At 40.9% G+C, this 24,877-nt stretch overlaps 1 protein-coding gene across 1 annotated transcript in view; it reads left to right on the forward strand.

Annotated features, from left to right (window-relative positions):
- Positions 1 to 24,877, forward strand: part of CNTN1 (contactin 1) — a 317,283-nt gene that overhangs the window by 271,241 nt on the left and 21,165 nt on the right. Inside the window, exons 19-22 of the mRNA XM_030216174.1 lie at positions 3,103 to 3,206; positions 10,454 to 10,640; positions 14,932 to 15,044; positions 19,395 to 19,551. Of these exons, the coding sequence (XP_030072034.1) occupies positions 3,103 to 3,206; positions 10,454 to 10,640; positions 14,932 to 15,044; positions 19,395 to 19,551 (561 nt within the window). The remainder of the gene's footprint in view (positions 1 to 3,102; positions 3,207 to 10,453; positions 10,641 to 14,931; positions 15,045 to 19,394; positions 19,552 to 24,877) is intronic.

A 24,877-nucleotide genomic window follows, 5' to 3' on the forward strand; every position in this document is an offset into this window, starting at 1 on the left:
TGCTTTCCTACTTCTAGATGTTCTCATCCAGATATCATTTCCTTGAAGTAATCCCCCATTTGAACAAAGTTTTTTTTTTTAATGTCTAGAGCCTTCAGTTTTGAGTGAACCATCTCCACACCTATCGTAACATTAAACCACACCATCCGGTGATCATTGAATGGCAGATGATCAGAAACACTCTCCCAATTCGTAAGCACTAAGTTCAGTATGGCCCCATCCCGTGTGGGTTCCATTACCAACTGCTGGAACAGAGAATCCAGGATTTCCCTACTTCTAGAAGACCCCATAATAGGGACACCCCAATTAAAATCTGGCATATTAAAATTACCTATTATTTATTTATTTATTGCATTTGTATCCCACATTTTCCCACCTATTTGCAGGCTCAATGTGGCTTACATAGTTTAGTAATGATATTGTCATTCCAGGATATCAGATACAATTAGTAATATGTAGAGATTAAGTAAGGGGAAGAAAAAGGAAGTGATTGGGCGGGTAAGTTTAGAAGGTGGACTTTCATAACTGGATGGATTGGTGAGGTGGATTGTTGGGCTATAGGTTCTCTTTGTAGGCCTTGTTGAAGAAATATGTCTTCAGAGATTTGCGAAAGTTAGTTATTTCCTCAATTGTTTTCAGGTCTGTGGGTAATGCATTCCATAACAGCGTGCTCATGTAAGAGAAGGTACTGGCATACATCAGCTTGTATTTTAGACCTTTACAGCTAGGGAAGTACAGATTGAGAAATTTGCGGGACGATTTTGTGGCGTTTCTGGGAGGTAGTTCCACAAGATTTAGCATGTAGATTGGGGCATCTGCGTGAATGATTTTGTGTACAATCATGCAGATCTTGAACACAATGTGTTCCTTAAGTGGGAGCCAATGAAGTTTCTCTCTTAGGGGTTTTGCACTTTCATATTTAGTTTTTCCAAATATGAGTCTGGCGGCAGTATTCTGGGCTGTTTGGAGTTTTTTGATAGTCTGTTCTTTGCAGCCAGCATACAGTGCACTGCAGTAGTCTAGGTGGCTTATTACCATTGACTGTACCAGGGTTCGGAAGACGTGTCTCGGGAAGAAAGGTTTTACTCTTTTGAGCTTCCACATGGAGTGGAACATCTTTTTCGTCGTGTTCTTCACGTGGGCATCGAGAGTGAGGTTTCGATCAATGGTAACTCCAAGAATTTTCAAGTTTTGTGACACAGGAAGAGAACAGTATGGTGTGTTTATGGTGGAGAAGTTTTTTGTGTTAAGCTGTGAGGTGAGTATAAGACATTGTGTTTTTTCTGCGTTAAGTTTTAGTTGGAATGCATCCGCCCAGGTGTGCATGATGTGGAAGCTTAATATTAAACCACTCCATCCGGTGATCATTGAATGGCAGATGATCAGAAACACTCTCCCAGTTCGTAAGCACTAAGTTCAGTATGGCCCCATCCCGTGTGGTAGTACTTCCCCTTTCACAGCTATATTTTGAATGTCTTCAATTATAGCTCTGTCCATTTCTTCTGTCTCTGAAGGAGGCCTTTGTATCACACCAGTATAAATACATTTTCCACTTCCTCTTTACAGACTGGCTCACAGTGCCTCCTCCTTACCCTGTAGTTCCTTCAATTGTGTGGCTTTAAAATTATGTTTAATGCCATGCCCCCTCCCTTTTTTCCTACTCTGTCTTTCCTGAACCGCTTATAGCCCGATATAACTATGTCCCAGGCACGGTTCTCTGTGAACCATGTCTCCGTGACCGCCACTAAATCCAAATCATCTTCTTCCATCACAGCCTCTAGATCCAAAACCTTATTTCCCTTAATATGGGCATTAGTATATATTGCTTTCCAGACCTTGCCCCTTTTTCCCATTTGTGTAGAAGTATTTAACGTTTCATTTACCTGAGGGCTTATACTTACCTGGGGGATTTGATCAGTCTGAAAGTGTGGAAGCTTGGTGTATTTTAGCATGATAAGATCACTAAAAATATAAACTTTTCACAGATATGAGCTTGATTCACTGAGGGACCCTTTACAAAGCGGCGGTAAGCCCAACATGGGTTTCCTGTTCGCTAAAAGGGAAGTACCACCAGTCTACCGCAGCAGCCCAGTGGTAGTTCCCACCCCAGCTTGCTCCATTTTCAGTGCTACAAAAATATTTTTATTTTTGTAGCGCTGGTGTGTACCCTATGGTAATCGGACAGGGCCGAACGCTGCCCAGTTACTGCCAGGATAGCGTGGGAACCCTTACCGCCACCTCTTTCTGCATGTATCTATCTATCTACTTATCATTTCTATAGCGCTACAAGGCATACACAGCACTGTACACCATACACAGAAGACAGTCCCTGCTCAAAGAGCTTACAATCTAGATAAGACAGGTAAACAGACAGAAAAAATAAGGGTAAGGGAATAAAGAGGTCAGGACAAAGGACAGGGTAAGTGAGTTAGGAGTCAAAAGCAGTGGGAAAGAGGTGGGTTTTGAGTTTGGACTTGAAAATGGGCAAAGACGGGGCTAGACGTACAGGCTCAGGAAGTCCATTCCAGGAGTGAGGTGCAGTGAGATAAAAGGAACGGAGTCTTGAATTAGCAGTAGAGGAGAAAGGGACGGACAAGAGAGATTTATCAATAGAACGGAGCACTTGAGGGGGAACGTAGGGGGAGACAAGAGTGGAGAGGTACTGGGGAGCAGCAGAGTGAATGCACTTATAGGTCAATAGGAGAAGTTTGAATAGCATACGGAAACAGATAGGGAGCCAGTGAAGCGACTTAAGGAGAGGGCTAATGTGGGCATAGCGACTTTGGCGGAAAATGAGTCGCGCAGCAGAGTTTTGGATTGACTGAAAAAAATGTCTTTTACCCACTGCAGTAAAAGGGGGCCTCAGTGTGCATCAAAAACACATGCCAGTGCAGGCCCTCTTTAGCCACAGCTTCGTAAAATATTTGCAATACTCCTGTATTACTAATCGAATTTTGCCTTGCAATGAATATGGGGACTTCTATTTCATATCCAGCCAGGTTCACCATTTTACCTAATCTTGATTGCAGAAAAACAGAATGGTAAATACGTATATAATTGTAATACTTGTGCTCTATGTTACTTATTCTGTTCATCTTCTAGCCCCAATCAGCTATCCTGAAGATGTGCGTGCCATAGTTTTGTCATCCTGTGAGGTTGTGGTGTTTTGGAAAATGGTCTATCTGCAATCTGTTGAAGGGTATCAGGTGAGTCTGTCTTACATTTGCAAATGTGTATACATTTCTCAAAGTTAATGTGATTAATTCTTTGCTATTGTATCCAACCTAATAATCGCTTGATGATTGTTAGGATTTTCTTAATAGCATTGCAAATCTTATAGTTTTTGGTTTATTGTTTCGATGTACTGCATATCAATGACATATCTAAGCAGTTAACAAGAAACTAAAATCATGAAAAAGCATAGGGGCCCTTTTACAAAGCTGCAGTAAGCACTAACGCTTGCTGACCGAAGCTAAAAATGGCGTACTGTGGGGACACGCTGAGGCATCCTGTGGTAATTTCAGGATTACGTGTCCTATCCTCATGCTAAGAAATAAAATATAATTTTTGTAGTAGGGGCGTGTCTCGGAGCAGAGACTAAGCTTGTTCTGCGCTAACCAGTTAACGCAGATACATTGCCACAAGCTAACCAATTAACATGTGCTTAGCGTGCAAGCCTTTACCGCCTACATAATGGATGGTGGTAAGGACTTATACGCTAATCTGTTTTAATGGCCATGTACTAATAGCAAAATTAGTGCATGGCCATTAATGGAAAAGATAGGAAATTCTGCCATTTTACCCCAGTGGTAAAAATGGCCTTAGCACACAGGAAAGACCCATGTAAGGACACGCTAAGGACATTGTTCCCTGCTGTTTGGTAAAAGGGCCCCATAGTACTATAAAATGAAATGTGAAATATACAGTTTAGGGGGAAAATAATAAGAGTATAATAATACATTTGTTATAAGTTTCTGCCAGGTACTTGTGACCTGGATTGGCCACTATTGGAAATGGTATACTGGTCTGGATGTGACCATTGGTGTGACCCAGTATAGCTATTCTTATGTCCTTAAATAAGAAGGTGGCAATTCTATAAACTGGCACCAAAATTTAGGTGCCCCACTGCCGTATGCTTAGCACTAGTTGTATAGCATTACCTGGCTCCAAGATTCCATTATAGCATATGAGTGTAATTTAGGATGGTGCATCTAAAGTTCGGATCCGAGAGTTACGCCAAGTCAATGGGATTTGTAATTGTTGGCATCTAAGTGTGCCCTGAAGTGCATGTAACTTATAGTATTCTGTAAGTTACACACATACTTCAAATAGAAGCCTATGGTCCACCCACTCCCCACCCACTTCCGTGTCCCCCTTGAACTCATGTGCTAAGGGATTTTGGCATGTGTTTTATAGAATAGCGCCTAGCACTTCTGCACAGAAATGCCAATTTGTGGTGGCAGTCACAAGCATAAGTGCTGTTTATAGAATTGCTGTTAAGATGTTGTGTTGTGCCTTCTTATTATAAATTGACCATTGTAAAACATTATTGGTTGATCTATTAAGTTTTAATCCAAACCTGAATATCCCCAGTCATACAAGTGTTTGTTATTAATACTATACTTCTTTTTGGGGGGGGGGGGTGGAATACAGAGATGCTCATTTGGCAGTTTTTTCTCCTGCTCCTATAGGAGCATAAAAGTTCCTAGGTGCACATCTCACCGTTACCCCCTTATATTGTATGGTGAGCCCTTCAAGACCCACAACAAAACCTACTATACCCAACTATACACCACTACAATGGCCCGTATGGCTGCAGGTATCACGTATATGTGGGTACAGTAGGATTTGGGGGGCGCTGTCACTTTCCACCACAAGTGTAATAGTTAGAGTGGATTATGGACCTGGGTCACCTTCTCTACAGGACACTACCAACCACTAAGCTATTCCAGGAACCTGTTTGCTGCTCTAATAGGGCTGGCCATAACATCTGAAGCTGTCATTGAGGCTGGTATGTACTGTTTCATTTACATCTTTGAGGGGTGGCAGGGGGTCACTGACCACTGAAGGAGTAAGGGGATGTTATTCCTTTATTCCTACAGTGATCATCTGGTCATTTAGGGCACATTTTTCTGGCTTATTCATTAATTAAACAGGTCTAGACCAAAACGTCCAACTAACAGCCCTGAATGTTTTTATTTTGTTCCATTATGACAGAAAAATGTTAGCAATTCCCAGATTCTGCCCTTCACACGCCCCTGACACGTCCCCTTGTGATTTGAATGCACATCTGATGGACTTCATAGAAAGACATCTAAACATTGGTTTTGAAAATACCAATTTGGATGTTTTTATGAGAAAAATGTCCAAATGCAGATTTATGCCACTTCTTGGACGTTTTTCTCTTTTGAAAATGAGCCCCATAGTACCTTCTATTTTATAGCCTTGGCACTCTGGAATTCTCTATTTACAGTCCGAAGTGAATTATCATTACCATACATGAAAGAAAAAAAATATGGTTGTTCCAGCAGGCTTATGATACTTGACTTGAGTTTTGATTGAGTGATCCTGATCACCTACACTTCTGCAAAAATCTACTCCTTGCCTTAATTGTAAATCCTGTTACATTATTTTTATTTTCTCTTTACGTAATGTATGAATATTTCTCTTTTCTATGATGTAGTTTCTTTCACTTATTCAATGCCAGGGAGCAATGGAGGGCGGGCGGGCCGGACTGCGGTGCCAGGCCCCCTCACCCGGAGGCTCGAGTCCGGGGAATTTTGTCCCCCCGTCCCCCCCTCTCAGCGGCCCTGATTGCAACATTGGGAATGTGGGCCTGCCAGCAGATTGTATTCAGTTTTACAAATTGCTCAAAATTCCACAATTTGAATGCTATATGGGTTATCTAAAAATGATCATGTCAGTCCTTTTCGTATGAAACTGCAATGGTTACCCTTCTTACTGTAAAGAGGATTAAGTTTAAATTGTTGACTCTAGTTCATGAGAGCTATCAGGAGTCGTCGAAATATTTCACTGAATGTCTGCCTTGGTACAGACTGACATGAGCACTTTGCTCAGAGGATTTTTGTACGCTGGAAATGCCTGACTTTTGGCTTCTTTGGCTTCAAAATACTGTAAGGAGGAGGATTTATTCTGTGGCTGGACCTGTTGAATGGAACAAGTTACCCCCTATCCCCTCAGGAAACAGAAGGACTTGGTAGTGTTTAAAAAACTTACTGAAGCAGCATTTGTTAGCACAGGCAGTTTAGTGCAATAGGTTGCAAAGACTGTAGGATCTCTTGCTGATTGAATGGTGAGATTGCCTTTTGTTGGCTTATATTGCACTTATAGTTGTTTATTGTATGATTTTGTTTTGTCTTTATATATATATATATATTTTGTTTTTTTGTTTGTTTGTTTGTTTTATTGATGACAATACAAAGGAACTCAACCACAATATGGATATATGTTTCAATTATGAAAAGTATTCAGTAATGGTTAAATGTGGTAGCTACACACTATTGCTACCGTGGCTTAGTAAAAGGGCCCCCCATGTGAATTAGCACATAGTTGCATGAGCGTGGGAACTGTTACTGCGTTGCATGACAATGCCTCCTAATTCAGGTGCCAAGTTGATAGTGTGTTGTACGGTAAGAAATGGGTAGAGAATAGGCGTGGAGGGGCATTTTTGAATGGGGATGCTTATCTCTAAGGGCGCCCATCTATGAGGACGTCCCTGCGAAGGGGCAGGTCATCCCATATTATCTGAATAAGATGGGCGGCAAAGAACAGCGCTACATGGTGTCCTGGGGGGGGGGGCTGCGGGAGGTCCTGCCCCAGGCCCAGCACAGTCTCTCAGGGGCCCTGCTGCGTTTCTAAAAGTAGCTTCAGTATGTGGTAAACCTACGCGCTGTTAGCAACCCTGACCAATTTTTGGCACAGCTTAGTAAAAGGACCCCATAATAAATGTTTAGCAGACTTTAGGAAGAGAGTTCCTCTGTTGTACAGATGCTGGGAGCATATCACATTAACACAACAGGTAGCCCTGTTTCAGATTGTTATTTTTAATATTACCTTGATGAAAGCATTTGACATAAATTTCACCTCAATAAAATAAATAAGTTTCAATCCTTCTTATTCATTTGGCTAACAAAAAAAAAAACCCCAGAACCTTTGCAAAGCCAGATTTCTGCAGCATTTTCGTGTGATGTAGATGATCTGGAAGAAATTAAATCCTCTAGTCTGAGGGATTTGAGGCCTCTGGGCAGTTGGCCTAAGATCAAACATTTACTAATGTTCATCCAGGCGTAATATTTCTCTAATTCACAACTTAGGTGCAAACATATCAAGCACACCAGGTATGGAATCATAAATCCTTAGTATGCTTTAGAAAAATGTATGTAATCATAAGTGAAATCTTACTGAAAAACAAGAAGTGTTCTTGTTTTTCAGTAAGATTTCACTTATGATTATATACATTTTCTAAAGTGTTGGTAATTAAATTGAAATCTATATGTTACTGCAGATTTTTCTTGTTTAGCGGAAGTCTTTTATGCTTATAATGTTTCTTTTTTTCTCCTTCAGCTAATGACAAATATTTAAATGAAATGTGAAGGGCCATTTTACATAGAAAGTTGAAATGGGAATTGATACATCCAGGTTAAAAAAAAAAAAAGGCTCTGCTGAACATGAAGCCTTTTGCAAAATACCTAATCATACATTGGTGAATACAAGGGTATTTGCCAGCACATCCAGCAGGAGCAGTAATTTTTAAAAGCTGCATGTTGTGGGAAAAAAAGAGTGCCTTGCTTTTCCCAAATTTGAATTTCTGCAGCTTTTTAAGTTGCTGCTTTCAACAGGCAAGAAAGAAGAACCCCCTATCCCTCTATTCTCCCAATAAGGAAGAAGCCCCTGATTTCCCAAACAGCATGAAAAACCCTTATCCCTGATCCTCCACCATCTGATGCCATCCCGGAGCCCCCACTCCTGAAATCCCCTAGCATTATCCCAGCGCCTCCCCCGCCCCAACACACCCTACCATACACCCTATACCTCTCAACATGATCATATCTCATCCTCACCCCTGATATCCCAAACTCATATTGGGGACTTCCTTTGTGGTCTAGCAGGAGAGCAGGTATGATCTCTAGTCACTCCTGTTTCATTGAGTGCCATGTTTCAAAATGACACCTCTGGCCCCTAACAGTACTACCACAAAGTGTTAAGCTACCATATAAGGGCATATAAGAGATGAAGGGCAAAGGGGGAGGGGAGGGGAGGGGAGGAGGGCCCACCCCTAACCCCTACCCCCCCCCCCCCCCCCCATGTTAGCTTTGGGCTCGGGATAAAGTTAAAATGGCCTTTGGCTGGTCTGTGATTCAAAGAAGGGTGACCAAAATGATTAAGAGAATGGAACTCCTCTCATATGGGGAAAGGCTTAAGAGATTGAGGCTCTTCAGCTTCGAAAAGAGATGGCTGAGGAGGGATATGATAGAGGTCTACAGAATCAGAGCTGTGAACCAATTTTTTACTCTTTAAAAAGTACAGAGACTATTGGACACTCAATGAAGTTACATGGTAATTCTTTTGAAGTGAATAGGAGGAAATATTTTTTCACTCAATGAATGGTTAAGCTCTGGAACTCGTGGCTGGAGGATGTGGTAATAGCAGTTAGTAAATCTGCATTTTAAAAAAGGTTTGGATAAGTTCCTGGAGGAAAATTCCATAATCTACTGTTAAGAGAGGCATGGAGAAAGCCACTAGTTATCCCTGGGATCAGTAGCATGAATCTTGTTATTATTTGGTAGCAAGGAATCTTGCTACTCTTTGTGATTCTGCCACCTTTGAAAGCAGTACTGGGCTAGATGAGCCATTGGTCTGTCCCAGTATAGCTATTCTTATGTTCTTATGAGCAGATGTCATCAGGGTCTTGTTCCAATAAAAAAGACTGTTTAATTTTTGCTCCAGCATTTTCCCCCCCGGAAAACACCAGGCTAACTGCCGAATCTCATCCGAAGAATTTGAGTTCAAGAGAGACCTTGTAGGAGCAACCTTAGCAATAACTGCACACACCTCAGCCACATCAAGGTCGTCAAATACAGACCAACCAGTCACACCAACTTCTCCAACTTGCCCAATAGCAATGCCCCTACCCAACAAAGACACACCCTGAGATCTTAACTTATAAATCAAGAAAGCGCATATACATTTACGCCTGGTCCAACATCCATACTCAAATTCTGATGTCCATCCAACAGAATCTGAACCGTTTTATACAACTCTTTAGGCCTATTCAACGCCCCTTCAATCTACTGTTCAAAGTATGCATTTCTTTCTACCTCACAGAAAGCAAAATATTCTTGCAACCAGATTTATAGCTCTACAAATCATCACTATCCCCTCATTTTCTCCATAACCTTTCAGCCTGTCTAAGCTGACTTCTCTAGGGACAGGCAGGTTCGCTGAAGTCCTGCAGAACTTGCCTGTCCCTCACTATTGAAAAAGTGATAGTGAAACAGCACCCCTCACTGGCAGGACTGTAGATAAGGGAGTCCTGCTCAGCTTAGAGTGAACAGTGCCCACAAAAGTGCTAGTATTTTGTAATTTTGCATATGTAAGTTGCGCGTATATAAGGGCACCCTGTATTGCCCTTTATTTTGGTAAGTTTCTGCAGACCATTAGCATTTGTATTCTCTTAGGGGTCCTTTTACTAAGCCGCGTAAGCATCTACGCACGCCCAACGCGCACCAAAATGGAGTTACCGCCCGACTACCATGTGGCTCTTGTGGTAATTTCATTTTTGGCGCGCTTCTGATACTCGCGTCTGAAAAATATTTTTTATTTTCAGGCACGCGTATTGGACATGCACCAAGTGGCATTTAACACACATAGGTCATTACCACCTGATTACTGCGTGAGTCTTTACCACTAGGTCAATGGCTAGCGGTAAGGTCTCAGACCCAAAATGGACGCGTGACAATTTTCATTTTGCCGCATGTCCATTTTTAGCAAAAATTTTAAAAAGGCCTTTTATACAGGCACGCTAAAAAATGTATCGGAGCACACCCAAAACTCGCACCAACACTACTGCAAGCCATTTTTCATCATGCCTTTGTAAAAGGACCCCTTAGGCAGGTACAGGTTTCTTACCCTACTTCTGTTTGAATCATTTAGAACACTGCTCTCAAGGTCTCTTTCTAACATAATAAATTGCAACTCCTTTAGAATTCAGGCAGATTGATTCTTTGCTGTCTTTTGGGAAGAACCTCAAGGCTTTTCTATTTAAGTGGGTTTTTGGCTGATTTCTGTTCGTTTATAGTTTCTGAATTGTCTGATTTTGTTGCATTTGGTTTTATGTTTTATTGTGTATGTGGCATTATAACGTGTAGATTTTTCAGATAGGCAAGATATAAGATTTTAGAAATAAATAAATAACTCGGCTTGTTATTTGCAGGTCCGTTACTGGCGTGTTAAAGATAAAGAAGCAGCTGCGCAAAGAGTACAAGTAAGCAGTGCTGTTAACTCAACCAAACTTGAAAATCTCTTACCAAATGCACGCTATCATATAGAGGTTAGGGCTTTCAACAGTGCAGGAGATGGGCCTCCCAGTCCTCATATTGATGTTACTACAAAAAAAGCACGTGAGTACAGAAGCCTTATATTTGCATTGAAATGTGAAAATAAGACAAACTGTGTTCTTTATTCATGAGTTAAAAAGTTATAAATATTAGACGTCTGGGCAATTCTATAAAGAGTGCTAAAGTTAGATGCCCAAAATCTAGGTGCAAAACCAGTATTTGTGCACCTAATCCATTATAGAATACTTGCATAAGCCAGCAATTAGACAACTAATTTAGGTGCCACCATTTACACTTCTCAATGGCAGGTGTAAATATGTGCGTCTAAATACAGAATTTGGGCATCTGACAGTATTCAATAAAGCATGCGCTTAAATAGTTGGAACAGAAAAATACCTACTGTGCCTGATGTCCACCACTTCAGTAGCCTTCGGGTTTCCAGGTGGCTTATATGTTTAGGTACAGTAGGTATAGTTTTATTTCTGAAGGGCTCACAATTGTAAAAAAAAAGTTCACGTAGGATTTGAATTAGGGTCCCTTGGTTTTAAATCCAGTGCATTAACCACTAGGCTACTCCTCACACTTGCTGGTTTGGTCACAATGCCTGTAATACCTGAGGCTGTCATGAGCTGGGTATTCCTTTCTAGTTTCACTTTGGGGGAAGAGGGAGGAGAACAGTAACCACTGGAGAATTGCAGAGTGGTCATGCCTTATTCCTTTCAGTGGTCAGCTGCACAATCAGAGCACTTTTTTTAAAACTCTTGACATGATTGAAACAGGTCTAATTTAGGACATCTAAGATTTGGACATTTTTTTCCTGTTTAATAATTGCTGTTGAACATCCTGTTTTTGGGTCCTCTCTAGTCCCACCCAAAACTCACCTCCTACCCACCCCCAACATGCTGTCTTGCCATTTGGACGAACTGCAGTGTTGGATTTTTTTTTCATGCTTTTCTAAAATTTCTATTTAAATGTTTTTTTCAGATGGATTTTTTGGGGTCATTTTGAGACATCTATGTGCTTTGAAAATGAGCACCTTAGATGCCAAGGTACAGAATAGCACCTCACTGCCATTTCACCCCTCCCCCACCCAATTTTGCCATGTTACTTCCATTTGCGTACCAAATTGTTGGCTAATTTTTGCTGCACTATATAGAATTAGAGGGATTGATGGTAATTTTGAAACAGCTGACGTAAATATGCAGGCTGTCAATTTTTCGACGTGCACGTCCAAGTGAAATTTGCTTTGTACATTATTTCACAAAAATCACACCTGTTAACTCATTCTTGTAGTTTTGTCCCGATAATTTATGTGTGTACCTTTCAAAATCAAAAAGTGTGCATACAAACCCTAACATACCAAGATTTGGCTTCCTTGGAACATGTCTCTGTTATGTATATAAAACTGTGCGCCTATAGAGCATAAGGGCATCAAGTTATATGCTTGTCAAGTGGGCAGTTTTCAAATAGGAGAATTTCTGTAGGCAAAGCACTATTTTAAAGACAGAACTCCCTTTGAAAATTGCCCTCATTTAGGGGCTATTTTACTAAGCTGTGATAAAAAAAGCCCTGCGCTAATGATGAGGCCCTTTTTACTGCAGTTGGTAAAAAAAAGCTGAAAAAAGACAATCTTAGCATATGGTCATGCAAGGGGGAGCACTACCCACCACCCATCGAGGTGGCGGTAAGGGCTCCCGTGCTAACCTGGCGGTAACCGGGTAGCACATAGCACTGCCCGATTACCGCTGGGTAACCCCCCTGCGGAAATATTTTTTGAATATTTACGCTAGCACCAGAAATGTTGTACGCAGGGGGTAGAACTACCTCCAGTGCCCGCGTTGGACCGGCGGTAGCTCAAGATTGGCGCCAGTAAGCCCGCAGTGGGCTTACTGCTGATTAGTAAAAGGGCACCTTAGGTTGACTTTTCAGCTAAGCATATTGGACTAGATTCTTTAAATGGCTCCCAAATTTGGATGCCAAAAAAAATGAGCGCTATGGGCTACATTCTTTATATGGCACCTAAAAATTCCATGCAGAATAAATTTCCGCCTAAGCGTAATCTATAAGCGGTGCCTAGATTTAAGCGCGGAATATAGAATATGCTTAATTGTTACCACTTAGTGCCAATAATTGTTGTAGTCCAATTATTGGCGACAATTGACTCATTATTTAATTAAAATGTGCATGCAAATCGGGCTCATGCCCAAATCTGTGTTCACATACTTTGAGCAGTGAAGATCCGCCGAAGCGGAGGAGCACTGAGATCCCATGACGAAGCAACAAAAATACACAAGGAATGAGAAATAGACCAGGTGAACCAGAAACAAATGAGGAGACTTCAATCACTGGTGGAAAGTTTATTAATGACTGAAGTCTCCTCATGTGTGTATTTCACAACTTTGAGTGCCATATGTAGAATTGGGGGGGATTATGAAAGTAGTGCATATGAACTATGAAGTGGGAGGAACTGTGGCTGCCAGTCTCTGCTGGTGTTAAGATGACATGAGATAAAGGTCCTTTACATTAAAGCTAATCACTTATACTATCAATTAACATGAGGCAACTGTTAGCGCATGGTTATGGTAACTGCATAGCCTATTATGGGGCAGAAAATAGGCAGGATATGGTTTGAGAAAGAGCAGAGACTGCCCACTGCAGTTAGCCTCCTACCAGCATCTGTGCAATCTGCAATTTCGCTTTCCATACAGTAAGGTACTTTTCTCTACAGGAACATGCTAGAAATGCTCCCAACAGTTAGTGCACAGATTTGCATTTACCCCACAGTAATAAGAACACCTACCACATGCTAAGTGCACAATCTTTACTGTACATTAGAAAAGCACCCCTACATTTTCAAGAAGATTATTTCTCCACTCTTGGGCCAGCACAAACATAAGTAAACTGTGTATGATGAATAGGAAGAAAGTTTATAAAAGTGTAAAATGTCATATAAGGTTATTAGGATGTTTGGTTGAGGGGAGGCGAGGCTGGTGGTTGGGAGGCGGGGATAGTGCTAGGCAGACTTATACGGTCTGTGCCCTGAAAAAGACAGGTACAAATCAAGGTAAGGTATACACAAAAAATGGCACATGTGAGTTTATCTTGTTGGGCAGACTGGATGGACCGTGCAGGTCTTTTTCTGCTGTCATCTACTATGTTACTATGTTATACTACCATGTACAGAACATATCTTGCAATTGGAATTGTAATTATCCAATAGCACTGTTTGCTTATGATGTTTTACACTATTTTGATGAGCAAAATTTCAATAAAAAGAAACTTTAATAATAAAACTAAATAAAAAGTGGAAAATAAATAAAATGGGAGTTTTATTTCATGTAGTGTTAATGTTTTGCGGTTTTCATGTTTCAGTGTTTTATTTTCTTTTGTTTGACATTTATCTTATGAATTTAAATGTATAGAAATATACATGTTGTGATAAAGTCTGCAGAAATTTGTGCTTAATTTGTACATGGGTAATTTTCCATGGAAAATAGCATGCAAGGATTTGAGAATACTGTGTACATGCACTATTTTTCTCCTGTCATCAAAACACATCAATAGAACACAAAGTGGCCTAGTGGTTAGGGTGGTGGACTTTGGTCCTGGGGAACTGAGGAACTGAGTTCAATTCCCACTTCAGGCACAGGCAGCTCCTTGTGTCTGGGCAAGTCACTTAACCCTCCATTGCCCCACGCAAGCCACATTGAGCCTGCCATGAGTGAGAAAGCGTGGGGTACAAATGTAATAAAAAAATACATAAATCATATATGCAAAAGTATAAATAAATGAGTATAAAGGTAATGTAAAACATACACTGATCAAATAGCAACCACTTTTATTTTTAAATGTTTGTACATATTTTAATTATTTGTGATTGTTTTAAAGAATAATATAGCATAAGGGCCCTGTTTACCAAGCCGCGTTATAGATGGAGTCTCACCGCTGGGCACTACAGCGCTGCCATCTCCCAGTAAAAATTTAAAAACTACAAAAGCTGCTTCGAACAGATGGGTCTTTAATGCATCATGAAACGCAGTTTAGGAATGTTATAACTGAAGATGCTGTGGTAAAGAATTTTGGTGCCAGAAAATAGAAAGCTGAACTTCTGGTAGAAACCCAGTTGTCTTTAGAGGGATGTGGGAGTTTAAAATGGAGACAGTCCTAAGCACCAAAGGCAGAACAAAATGTGTTATGTTGATTTTGAAATGTGCAAGTTTTCCCTCAATGTCTGCTCTTTTCTTGCTCTGTTGTTTTAAAAGTGCTCCCAAATAAAGAATAAAAATGTTACCTTCCTGAGGAATCTTCCAGCTTCCTTCTGCTGTAACCAAACTGTTTTTTTTTATTTCTTTAGCTCCAAGTCAACATCCAAAAAATATTAATGTTGTGAGATCTAACTCTCACTTTCTTATTTCCTGGGACCATGTCAAATCTTTATCAAATGAATCGGAAGTGAAAGGATACAAAGTATGTGATGGTTTGAATTACTTCTCTATTAATAGCGTGCTGAAGTTTGTTAATTACACTTTGTACCAACTCTACCACATAATACAAAATGAAGGGGCCCATATTCAAAAAGGTTTAACCGGGTTAACCTGGTTAAACCCCACTGAGCTAGTTATGCCCAGCAGTGGCTTTGCCAGACTGGTTATTGTGGGTAGGCCTTTGGGAAAAAAAAAAACCCTTTGTTTTGCACCTCTCTCCCTCTTCTCCATCCCAGACAAAACAAAAACCTCTCTTGCACCTCAGACCCAGTATTTGCCCCCGCCTGTGACATGGCAGCCCGCCTTCACCAATGTACCTCCACATTCACATGCAGCAGCAATGCACATCCACTGGCAATGCTTGTCTCTGCCGTGTCCTGCCACAGGAAACAGGGTGTGATGTCAGCGAGGGCATGACGCAGTAGAAGGAAGCCTGCAGAGACCAACACTGCCAGCAGATGTGCATTGCTGCTGCTGCTCACAAACATGGTGAGATAGGGAGGGAGGGAGTTGCCAGGCTGAAGACGGATCCTGGGAAGGAAGAGAGGAAGCAAGGGGAGCCAGGTGGGGGGACCAGACAGGGTGGACCTGAGCTAAGAATGGGTGGGCCTGGGCCCACTCAGGCCCACCCATAGCTATGCCACTGATGCCATGATATTAAAAGGCACTTAACTGGTTAGTACCACTGAATACCCCTCTGACTGGCCTTTCCTTAACCAGTTAGGTTAGGGGCAGTCTAGAGACAGAACAGGTGAAGCCTGCACTTAATCAGTGATATTCAGTCCACTAGCTGGTTAAGTGAGTAGATAAAGTAAGGACAGTTGAAATGCTGTTCTAACTTTATCCACCAAGTTAACTGGACACCAGTCTCAATATCTTCTGGTTCCCGGTTAACTTCCAGGTTGCCGTACTAACCTGGATATTCAATGCCAGAGGCCAGAAATGCCCCAGCATTGAATATCCAGGGTTAATTCAGCCTGCGCCTACGAGTGAATTACAAGCTGCGTACTGCTATGGGCTGAATGTCAATTCCAAAATGTTTTAAGTGGAAACACAGCATATGTTCTTAATGAATACATTGACTACCCAATTGTGGGGTCCTGTTACAAAGGTTTTCTAACTTTTGTACTGCACACTAATGATTAGCGCATGCTAAATGCTAGAGACACCCATAGAAATATATGGGTGTCTCTAACATTTAGTGCGTGCTTATTTTTAGCACGCGCTAAAAATGCTAGCACACCTTTGAAAAAGGACCCCTGTGATACAGTGATTGTTAGAAATATTCTAGTAGAACATTGTCAATTTTAGTCCTTAGTAAATATGAGCAAATATTTGCCCCCTAATTCTATAAAAGTCACTACAAATTGTATGCATAATTTTAGTCATATGCCCAATTTACGCATGCAATTTAATTCAATAATGAGCTAATTAGCACCAGTAATTGGAATTTATGCATGTACATTTAGGCACAGGATCTGCGCCTAAGTTTTATATGCAAATTCAAAATGGGGTGAACAAATGGGAAGGTCATCAGCACATTTACATGCATTGTTATAGAATGAGTGGAGATACGTGCCTAATTTAGGCGCAAATATTTGCACCGCGTTTCAGTTGGTACAAATGGCTGCGCCTAAAGTTAGGCAGAATTCCTGGGTATAAGTGCTATTCTATAAACCGTGCCTAACTTTACGTACGGCTTATAGAATAGAGCTTTTTTTCAGCACCATATATAGAATTCACCCCTTGATTCGCACAATTTTCACTTTGTCATTTATTTGCCTGTGATAATGTTACCGTTGTGTGCTATGCATAGACATGTCTTCAGTTTGATTTATAGTGCTGCTTCCTTTACATTTTCTATGAATAGAGAGTATTACCATGATTTCCATCAAAGAGTCACGTCTTCATATTCATCATATACTGCCAGTTCATGAAACTATTACTCAGAGAGCAAAATGGTGATAAATGGCAGACATCTTTCCTCAAAAGGTGTGACTTTTTTCTACCTGGAGGCAGTATTCTAAATCCTACTGGCATTTAAGATGTAGTATTATAGTTCACAAGATTTAACGTGCCACTCAGATTTTAGTTTCACTCGGCGTCCTCTCTTGAATTGTCATCTCCTGAATAATATATAACTATACAGAACTTGAAAGGAAACATTTGTGTTCACACCCTGGAGTTTCAAATTACCCATAGTCAGAGCTTTAAAAAAATGCACAATCAGGCGTTATCAACCTAGGTGAACAAATTATTCAAATTATTATTATTTATTAGGATTTATTTACCGCCTTTTTGAAGGAATTCACTCAAGGTGGTATAAAGTAAGAATAAATCAGACATGAGCAATAGGCAATTACAGCAGTAAAAATATTCACATAACAGTGGATAACATGTCCCACTACAGTATGTGCAGCCTGTGTCACTTCTTGTGTGAGTGAGACTAACAAGGGTAGTTACTTCTGCTATTAAAAGCCTGGTTGAAGAGCCAAGCTTTTACCTGCTTCCTGAAGTAGAGATAGTCATGTGTTAAGCGGAGCCTTTCAGGCAATGCATTCTAGAGTGTGGGAGCTACTCCGGAGAAGGCTCGCTTGCAGGTATCACATTGTGTAATGTCTTTTGGAGAGGGTGTGGTTAGTGAAAGTCCTTGGGAGGACCTTAGTGTCGTTGGCGGTGTGTGGAGGATCATCCTTTTCTTCAGATACTCAGGGCCATTTCCTTGTAAATTAAGAAAAAAAAGAAACAAGATAACAGAGCTTAACATCCCTGGGTATCTAGGGACCTATTTACCAAAATGTACTAAACACTCTCAGCGTATGAGCACATTAACTATTACTGCACTGTGACAGTTAACATTTGCTAATTCAGGCACTAACTGCGTAGCCTGTTATGGACCAAGGAATGAATGTGGGCTGTGCCTAAAAAAGGACAATATGTAGTTGAGATTCCAGTGCAAAAGGAGATGGGGCAGTGTCTCAAATCACAATTATTTCACATTCATTTTTGCATTTAGTACCTGTTAAGTGAAAACTTTGTGGACTTTAGTAAAATGGTCTCTTAGAAGATTCACATAAGCTCCTTTTTTATTTGATTTTGGGGACCTTTTACTAAGATGCATTAACAGATTTAGTGTGTGCGCTATCATTTAGCCTGCGCTAAATGCTGAAAAATACATTTTATACCTACGGGCTTCTTAGCATTTAGCGTGTGCTAAATATTAGCATGCACTAAATCCATTAGTGCACTTTAGTAAAAGAATCCCCTAGTAACATATTATCTCACATTTCTTCAAGTGTCATAGCAGATTATAGTGCAGCCAAAGCATCATTCCAAATAAATTTATACAGTATCAACTTAAATCCTTTGGTATGTGACAGCGTCAGGGAAACGGTGATGTACTTACATCAGCCACAGAGCTGGCATATATGGCTTATGTTCCAGGGATACATATGTAACTTATAGTATTCTACAAGTTGCGTGTATAAATGTATGCACTGCCCATGTGCCACCCCTATGGTATGCCCAACTGCAAACTATGCACTATCAGAGATATGCACATAGTTATACACAGTGTCTGGAAAAAAAACGGGATCCCTTACATAGTTTCACTTTGCAATTATTTAAACGTATGTTATGACTTTTGAAAATACATTAGTATAATGTGGGGGGGGGGGTTCTTAGTTAATTCATAATTTCTGTTCGAAGTGTCCACCTTCAATCTTGATATATTCATGAAGTCTTTGTAGCCACTGAGCTGTTGGCTGAAAGAATTCTGGGGTTTCATTCATTAAGAGCTCAACTGTTTTGCGAGCTCAATGTCCTGGAGCTCCATCCTGTTGAAAAATAAAGTACTCAGAAATGTCTCGAATTTCAGGCTGAGGTTTCTGCCCCATTAGGACATTTTTGGGTTATTGGGAAAATGTTGCAGGTCCCTTTTTTTCCTGACACCGTGTAGAATAGCGCTTACATGGTGTATGGGCACACATGTGTATATAGACTGGTATTGTAATGATTTATGCACATACATAGTGCCTAAATATAGGTGCCCGCATTATAAAGTTACCTCATAAATACCTCCATTGCATACATGGGCTTACATTTGGACTTCTTTGTCAACCCAACATTTGGGTGGCTCACTTGTGGGTCATATAATCATAGACACCAGATGGAAGCCCCTGTGATATTATGAGATTTTTTCTCCCCCACTGATCAAATCAAGATGAAGATTAAAACATAAGAAAATTTTGGGTGAACTCTCTATCTTTAATTTCAAGCAGGTGCCACTTACTATGACATTTTAATAAGCATTCACATTTCTTCCATGCTTTAGATATACTACAGACCGAATGGAGAGATTGAAGGCAATTTGTATTCAACGGGTCAGCATTGGATTAAAGTTCCGGTGCCTAAAGAAGGAGAATATATTGTTGAGATCCGAGCACATAGTGAAGGAGGAGATGGGGCAATGTCTCAAATCACAATTACAGGTATGCCATTTTTTTTCACAAAAATTCAAAACATTTATCCACAAAAACATCTGCAAAACATAAATCAAACAGTTGTTTGTATAATAATTCGTCTTAAGATTTTATGTATTGAATTATAGTCAAATTGTTTTACACCGAAGTCTTAGGAAAAAATAACAAACTTTCACTGATTCATAAGATTTATTACAGGGGAAAAGTAAAAACGCCTTTTATAATCAATGAACATGCTGTTGAATTCACTGTTGGAGAAGAGCAGTGACTCTAATAGTTCTATAGTTTGGGATGTCTGTTCAGTAGTTCTCAAATCCTTCCAAGTAGATGTAAGCATGCACACGTATTTAAAAACCAGATGTTGTGGTGGCTTTGGCTGTAGTGTGGCATACCTCTGTACAGCAGACTCTAGCTACAGTCTGGTGTCTAGGGAGGTGGAAGGCTGGAAGATGGCTGCTGTTAATGTGGAAAGTCACTGGGGTTGCTGTAATCAACTGTGGTCTAAAATGACGTCATGTTGTAAGGAATTTAGCACACAATGGTGTTTATTAGGGATGGGCAGCCAGAAAATGTTCATTTTGTCTTGTTTCCCATGTCATTTATGGAAATTTTCACTTTATTCAGGTTTTTTGTGGGGGTGTTTTGTTACTTCGTCAGTTGCCTATAATGGTGTACATTGTTTGAAAATAGCATGCACTATGTGGAAAGAGGACTTGCTATTTCAGAAAAAGGGGTACTTTTTCCCAATGCAATCACACTAGTTTGTGCATATGTAGTGTAGTGGTCTCTGCAAGTATGGTGGTTCAACTGTCAGGAAATAGCAAGCCCTCTTTCTGAAATAATGTACCTGTGATAATGCGTGAACCTCATAAATGTACAGCAAGACCCAAGGGAAGTGAAACAAAACTCTTGTATCAACCCATTACTGCAGCCTGTTTCTTCACAGTGCAGCAAAATAAAGAATCAAATCTTTCTTAGGTTCTGAGGCAACCTGTATAGAAGCTTGTGAACTACTGGCTTTAACCCCACAGTCTGTACACGTACACACATCCACTTGCCAGGTCTTCCCACATGAGACTACCTCTCACTAGACCTCAAGTATAGTATCTTAGGCTAAGTTTTAAGCTTCCCAATCTTGTATCAGTTTGGGTAGCTTCTACACACTAAACTGTGGAGACCCACACTCCAGGGCGCCTTCTCTCCTTCCAGGCCTCCCTGGTAGAAACCTCTGTATCAGGGCCTCCTTAACCAATTCCCCGGACCTTTGTATTGGGGCCTCCCTGAACTGTTCCAGTTTAGGGAATTTAACAGCCTCCTGGCCTGAGCTCCACACCCCTCTGGCTCAGGCTCAGCCTCCATTTTTGCAGACTAGCACCACGTACTTTAAGGTGGCTGAACTGTATCAACAGTGAGGGAGTACTCTTTATTATACTATCCACTCCCTCACAGTGCCCTCTTTCCAGATAGGACCAGATTCTGTACATGACGGTCAAAAATGGGCACCCAAAAAATTGGCGCTAAACACTATTCTAGAAAGGGGACATGTCCTTTATAGAAGTGTGCTTATTGCCATGCCCAATTTTAGGTGCCAGACTTACACCTGCTGAAACCTGGTAAATGTTGGCACCCAAGTTAGGCATAGTAAGGCAGTATTCTATAACTATGCACACAACTTTTCAGAACGCCTCTGGCCACACCCTCTTTGAGTGGCGCACTATTAAAGTTAGACGCCATGCATTATAGAATAACGCACAGCCAGATGTGTGCTCAAATTGTTACGAGCGCCAATTAACATCAATAATTTATTGATGATTAAGAACTCATTAGCCAATTTATTTGTGTGCACATCTCAGTAGCGAGCTCAAATTTGGGCACCACAGATAGAATCCGGGGCATAATGCACACTATTTCCAAAGAGTCCACACTATTATTGGCAAATGAAAACACACAAAAATGTGTTGGTTTTTTTTCTGTAAATCTTCTTTTGGGAATATAAATAAAATATAGAAAAGAAAATAAGATGATACCTTTTTTATTGGACTAACTTAATACATTTTTTGATTAGCTTTCAAAAGTAACCCTTCTTCTTCAGATCAGAAATAAGCAAATGTTGACAAATATCAGAATATATAAGTGAAATACAAAAGCATTGCAATGACAGTCTCACAGGAAGAGGGTGGGGTGAGTGAGGTGAGAAACAGGGATAGCTGGGTGGGTGAGAGACAGGAAGAGATGGATGGCTGATAAGAGGGTGACAAAGCAGTAGAATATTTATAATGGGATAGAAAACCCAGATCTTTGTTAAGTCCTGTTTAGTCGGTATCAAAATATTTAATCATTTTGGCTTCAAAGGTCTTACGTTCCTTTGCAGTGTACAGCGCTGTGTATGTCTAGTAGCACTATGGAAATGATAAGTAGTAGTAGTAGTGGTGGATTGTCTTAAATTTTCCTTTTAATATTCTCACCAGAAAATCATTCATGCAGTGTTCTAGTTTTGTAAAGTGCTGTTCCACAAAGGAGACATCCTGGTTCGCATTGTCATTCTTAATATGCAGAGAGGAGAGGCAAGATTCACCAGACCCAGCCTCCAGTGGGGACCCGGTGTTGGCAAGGCTTCCCGAGGCAAGTAGAAGGTTCTGCTTCCTCGGTCTGTCTCTCTCCTGCTCCTGTGTGTTGTAACCCGGGTTATTACTTTAACTCGATAACCCAAGACCTGGCACACAGGAGCAGGAGATTGACAGACTGAGGAAGGATCAGACAGGAAAGTAAGGGGGCAGGGGCAGTGGCAGCCCAAGTGGGGAGGGAGGCGGCGGCTGTGGGAGCCATGCCCCAGGCCCGGCTCTGTCTCTTGGCAGCCTTGTGAATATGATTGAATTTTGTCACATAAGGTTACATAAGTATTGCCATACTGGAAAAGACCAAAGGTCCATCAAGCCCAGCATCCTGTTTCCAACAGTGGCCAATCCAGGTTACATATACCTGGCAAGATCCCAAAAAAGTACAAAACATTTTATACTGCTTATCCCAGAAATATTGGATTTTCCCCAAGTCCATTCGCTTCACATCTACCCATTCAACTCCACTCACTATTTTATAGACCTCTATCATATCTCCTCTCAGCCGCCTTTTCTCCAAGCTGAAGAGCCCTAGCCACTTTAGCCTTTCCTCATAGGGAAGTCATCCCATCCCTTTTATCATTTTCGTCGCCCTTCTCTGCACCTTTTCTAATTCCACTATATCTTTTTTGAGATTCAGCGACCAGAATTGAACACAATATTCGAGGTGCGGTTGCACCATGGAGCGATACAGAGGCATTATAACATCCTCATTTTTGTTTTCCATTCCTTTCCTAATAATACCTAACATTCTATTTGCTTTCTTAGCCACAGCAGCACACTGAGCAGAAGGTTTCAACGTATCATCAATGACGACACCTAGATCCCTTTCTTGGTCCGTGACTCCTAGCGTGGAACCTTGCATGACGTAGCTATAATTCGGGTTCCTCTTTAGCATCTGGCTTGTTTCTCCAATATAGCACCCTTCTAAACAATTTTTGCATTGGATGATATACACCACATCTGAAGATAATCTTGTGTAGGATCCCCTTATGTGAGTGACTGTGGGATCCTGTGAAATGTGTTGGCACAGTTTGCAGCTTGGTATATTGCAGGGACATGTGCCAAACTCTTCTTTTTGAGCTTGTATTGAGAAATTGCGTTTCACTAGTTTGTGCTTTAAATTAGGTGGTTGTTGGAAGGCCAGCATTGGTGGGGCTGGGAATATCTCTTTCCGTAGTTCATCCTCCTGGAATAGTGGCAGTAGATCTTTTATGATTTTTCACAGTTTTTCTAGCTTTAGATTGTGTGTCACTACCAGGGGGGATTCTCTTTGTGGCTTTCTTTTCCTTGTACTGCAGTAGGTTTTCTCTGGGTATTTTAAGGGATGAGGCATTATTCCTGGAGATTATTTTGGGTTGTAGCCTTTTTGTTTGAAGGATTCAGTCAGGATTTTGAGATGTTTATCTCTGTCTCTTAGGTCAGAGCAGATACAATTATATCATGTGGTTTGACTGTGTGTAATTAATTTTTTTATGTGTGAAAGTTGGAAGCTAGAGTTGTAGAGATAGCTGCATCTATCCATAGGTCTCCTGTATGTATATATGTTTGCATATAGCCATTACTGATTGAAACTGTTGTGTCTAGGTAATTGACTTTTTCTGTGAGTAGTTGATTTGATTGTAGGAAGGTATGTATTGACAGAGCTGTAAAATTCTTTAGAAAGCTCCACTTGAAGGTGCATTTTCACAAAAGAGAGACTCCCAACAGACTGGAGTACAGTTTTAAATGAACACGTTTCACCCCACACGATAGGCAAAACAATATACTAGACAGCTACATAGAAAGCTTCAGATACAGAATGAAATCACAACTCTCCAGCAAACAAGAAACAATTCTGTACAACCTCAATCCACCAGAAAGTGCCATTAAAAAAACCCTACAAAATAAACAAAACATTGTCATCAAACCTGCAGACAAAGGAGGCTCTGTAGTGATTATGGACACACAACAGTACATTGGAGAAGGACACATACAGCTCTCTGACAACACATACTATAGGAAACTGACTGTAGAACCCACACAGGATTATACAAGACAGCTGAAAATCTTATCAAAACACTTCCAAAGCAAGTACAGCCACATGTAAAAACAAAACAAAAAACTCAAACCAAACCATCTTTCTGTGGGCACATCCTACATGCTACCTAAAATCCACAAACCTGGAAACCCTGGCAGACTGATCATATCTGGTATTGGCACACTTACAGAGGAAATATCTGGATTTATAGAGGGGATTCTTAAACCCTTCGTGCACAAGACAATTCATACAAGACACCACAGACTTTCTGAACAAATTAGAAAAACATCGAGCAGTTACCACCGGGTGGTCTTCTGGTCACAATGGATGTAGAATTACTACACAGCAATATTCCTCATGCAGATGACACAGAGGGGCATAATCGAACGGCGCTGGCCAAATAGATGGCCGGCCATCTATTTTGACGGCGCTGCAAAGAGCTGTCCGGAACGTATTATCGAAAAAGATGGCCGGCCATCTTTTGTTTCGATAATACGGTTGGGGTCAGCCAAATGCCATAGATCACCGGGTTTGAGATGGCCGACTTTGTTTTTCAGCGATAATGGAAACTGGAACCAGCCATCTCAAACCCGGCCAAATCCAAGGCATTTGGCCGTGGGAGGGGCCAGCATTCGTAGTGCACTGGTACTTCTGGATATTTACAGTAGATCTTAGATCTTAAGAGGAGTGCACGTCAGGG

This window comes from Microcaecilia unicolor, chromosome 10 (genome assembly GCF_901765095.1).
Source record: "Microcaecilia unicolor chromosome 10, aMicUni1.1, whole genome shotgun sequence".
NCBI classification, from domain to species: domain Eukaryota; kingdom Metazoa; phylum Chordata; class Amphibia; order Gymnophiona; family Siphonopidae; genus Microcaecilia; species Microcaecilia unicolor.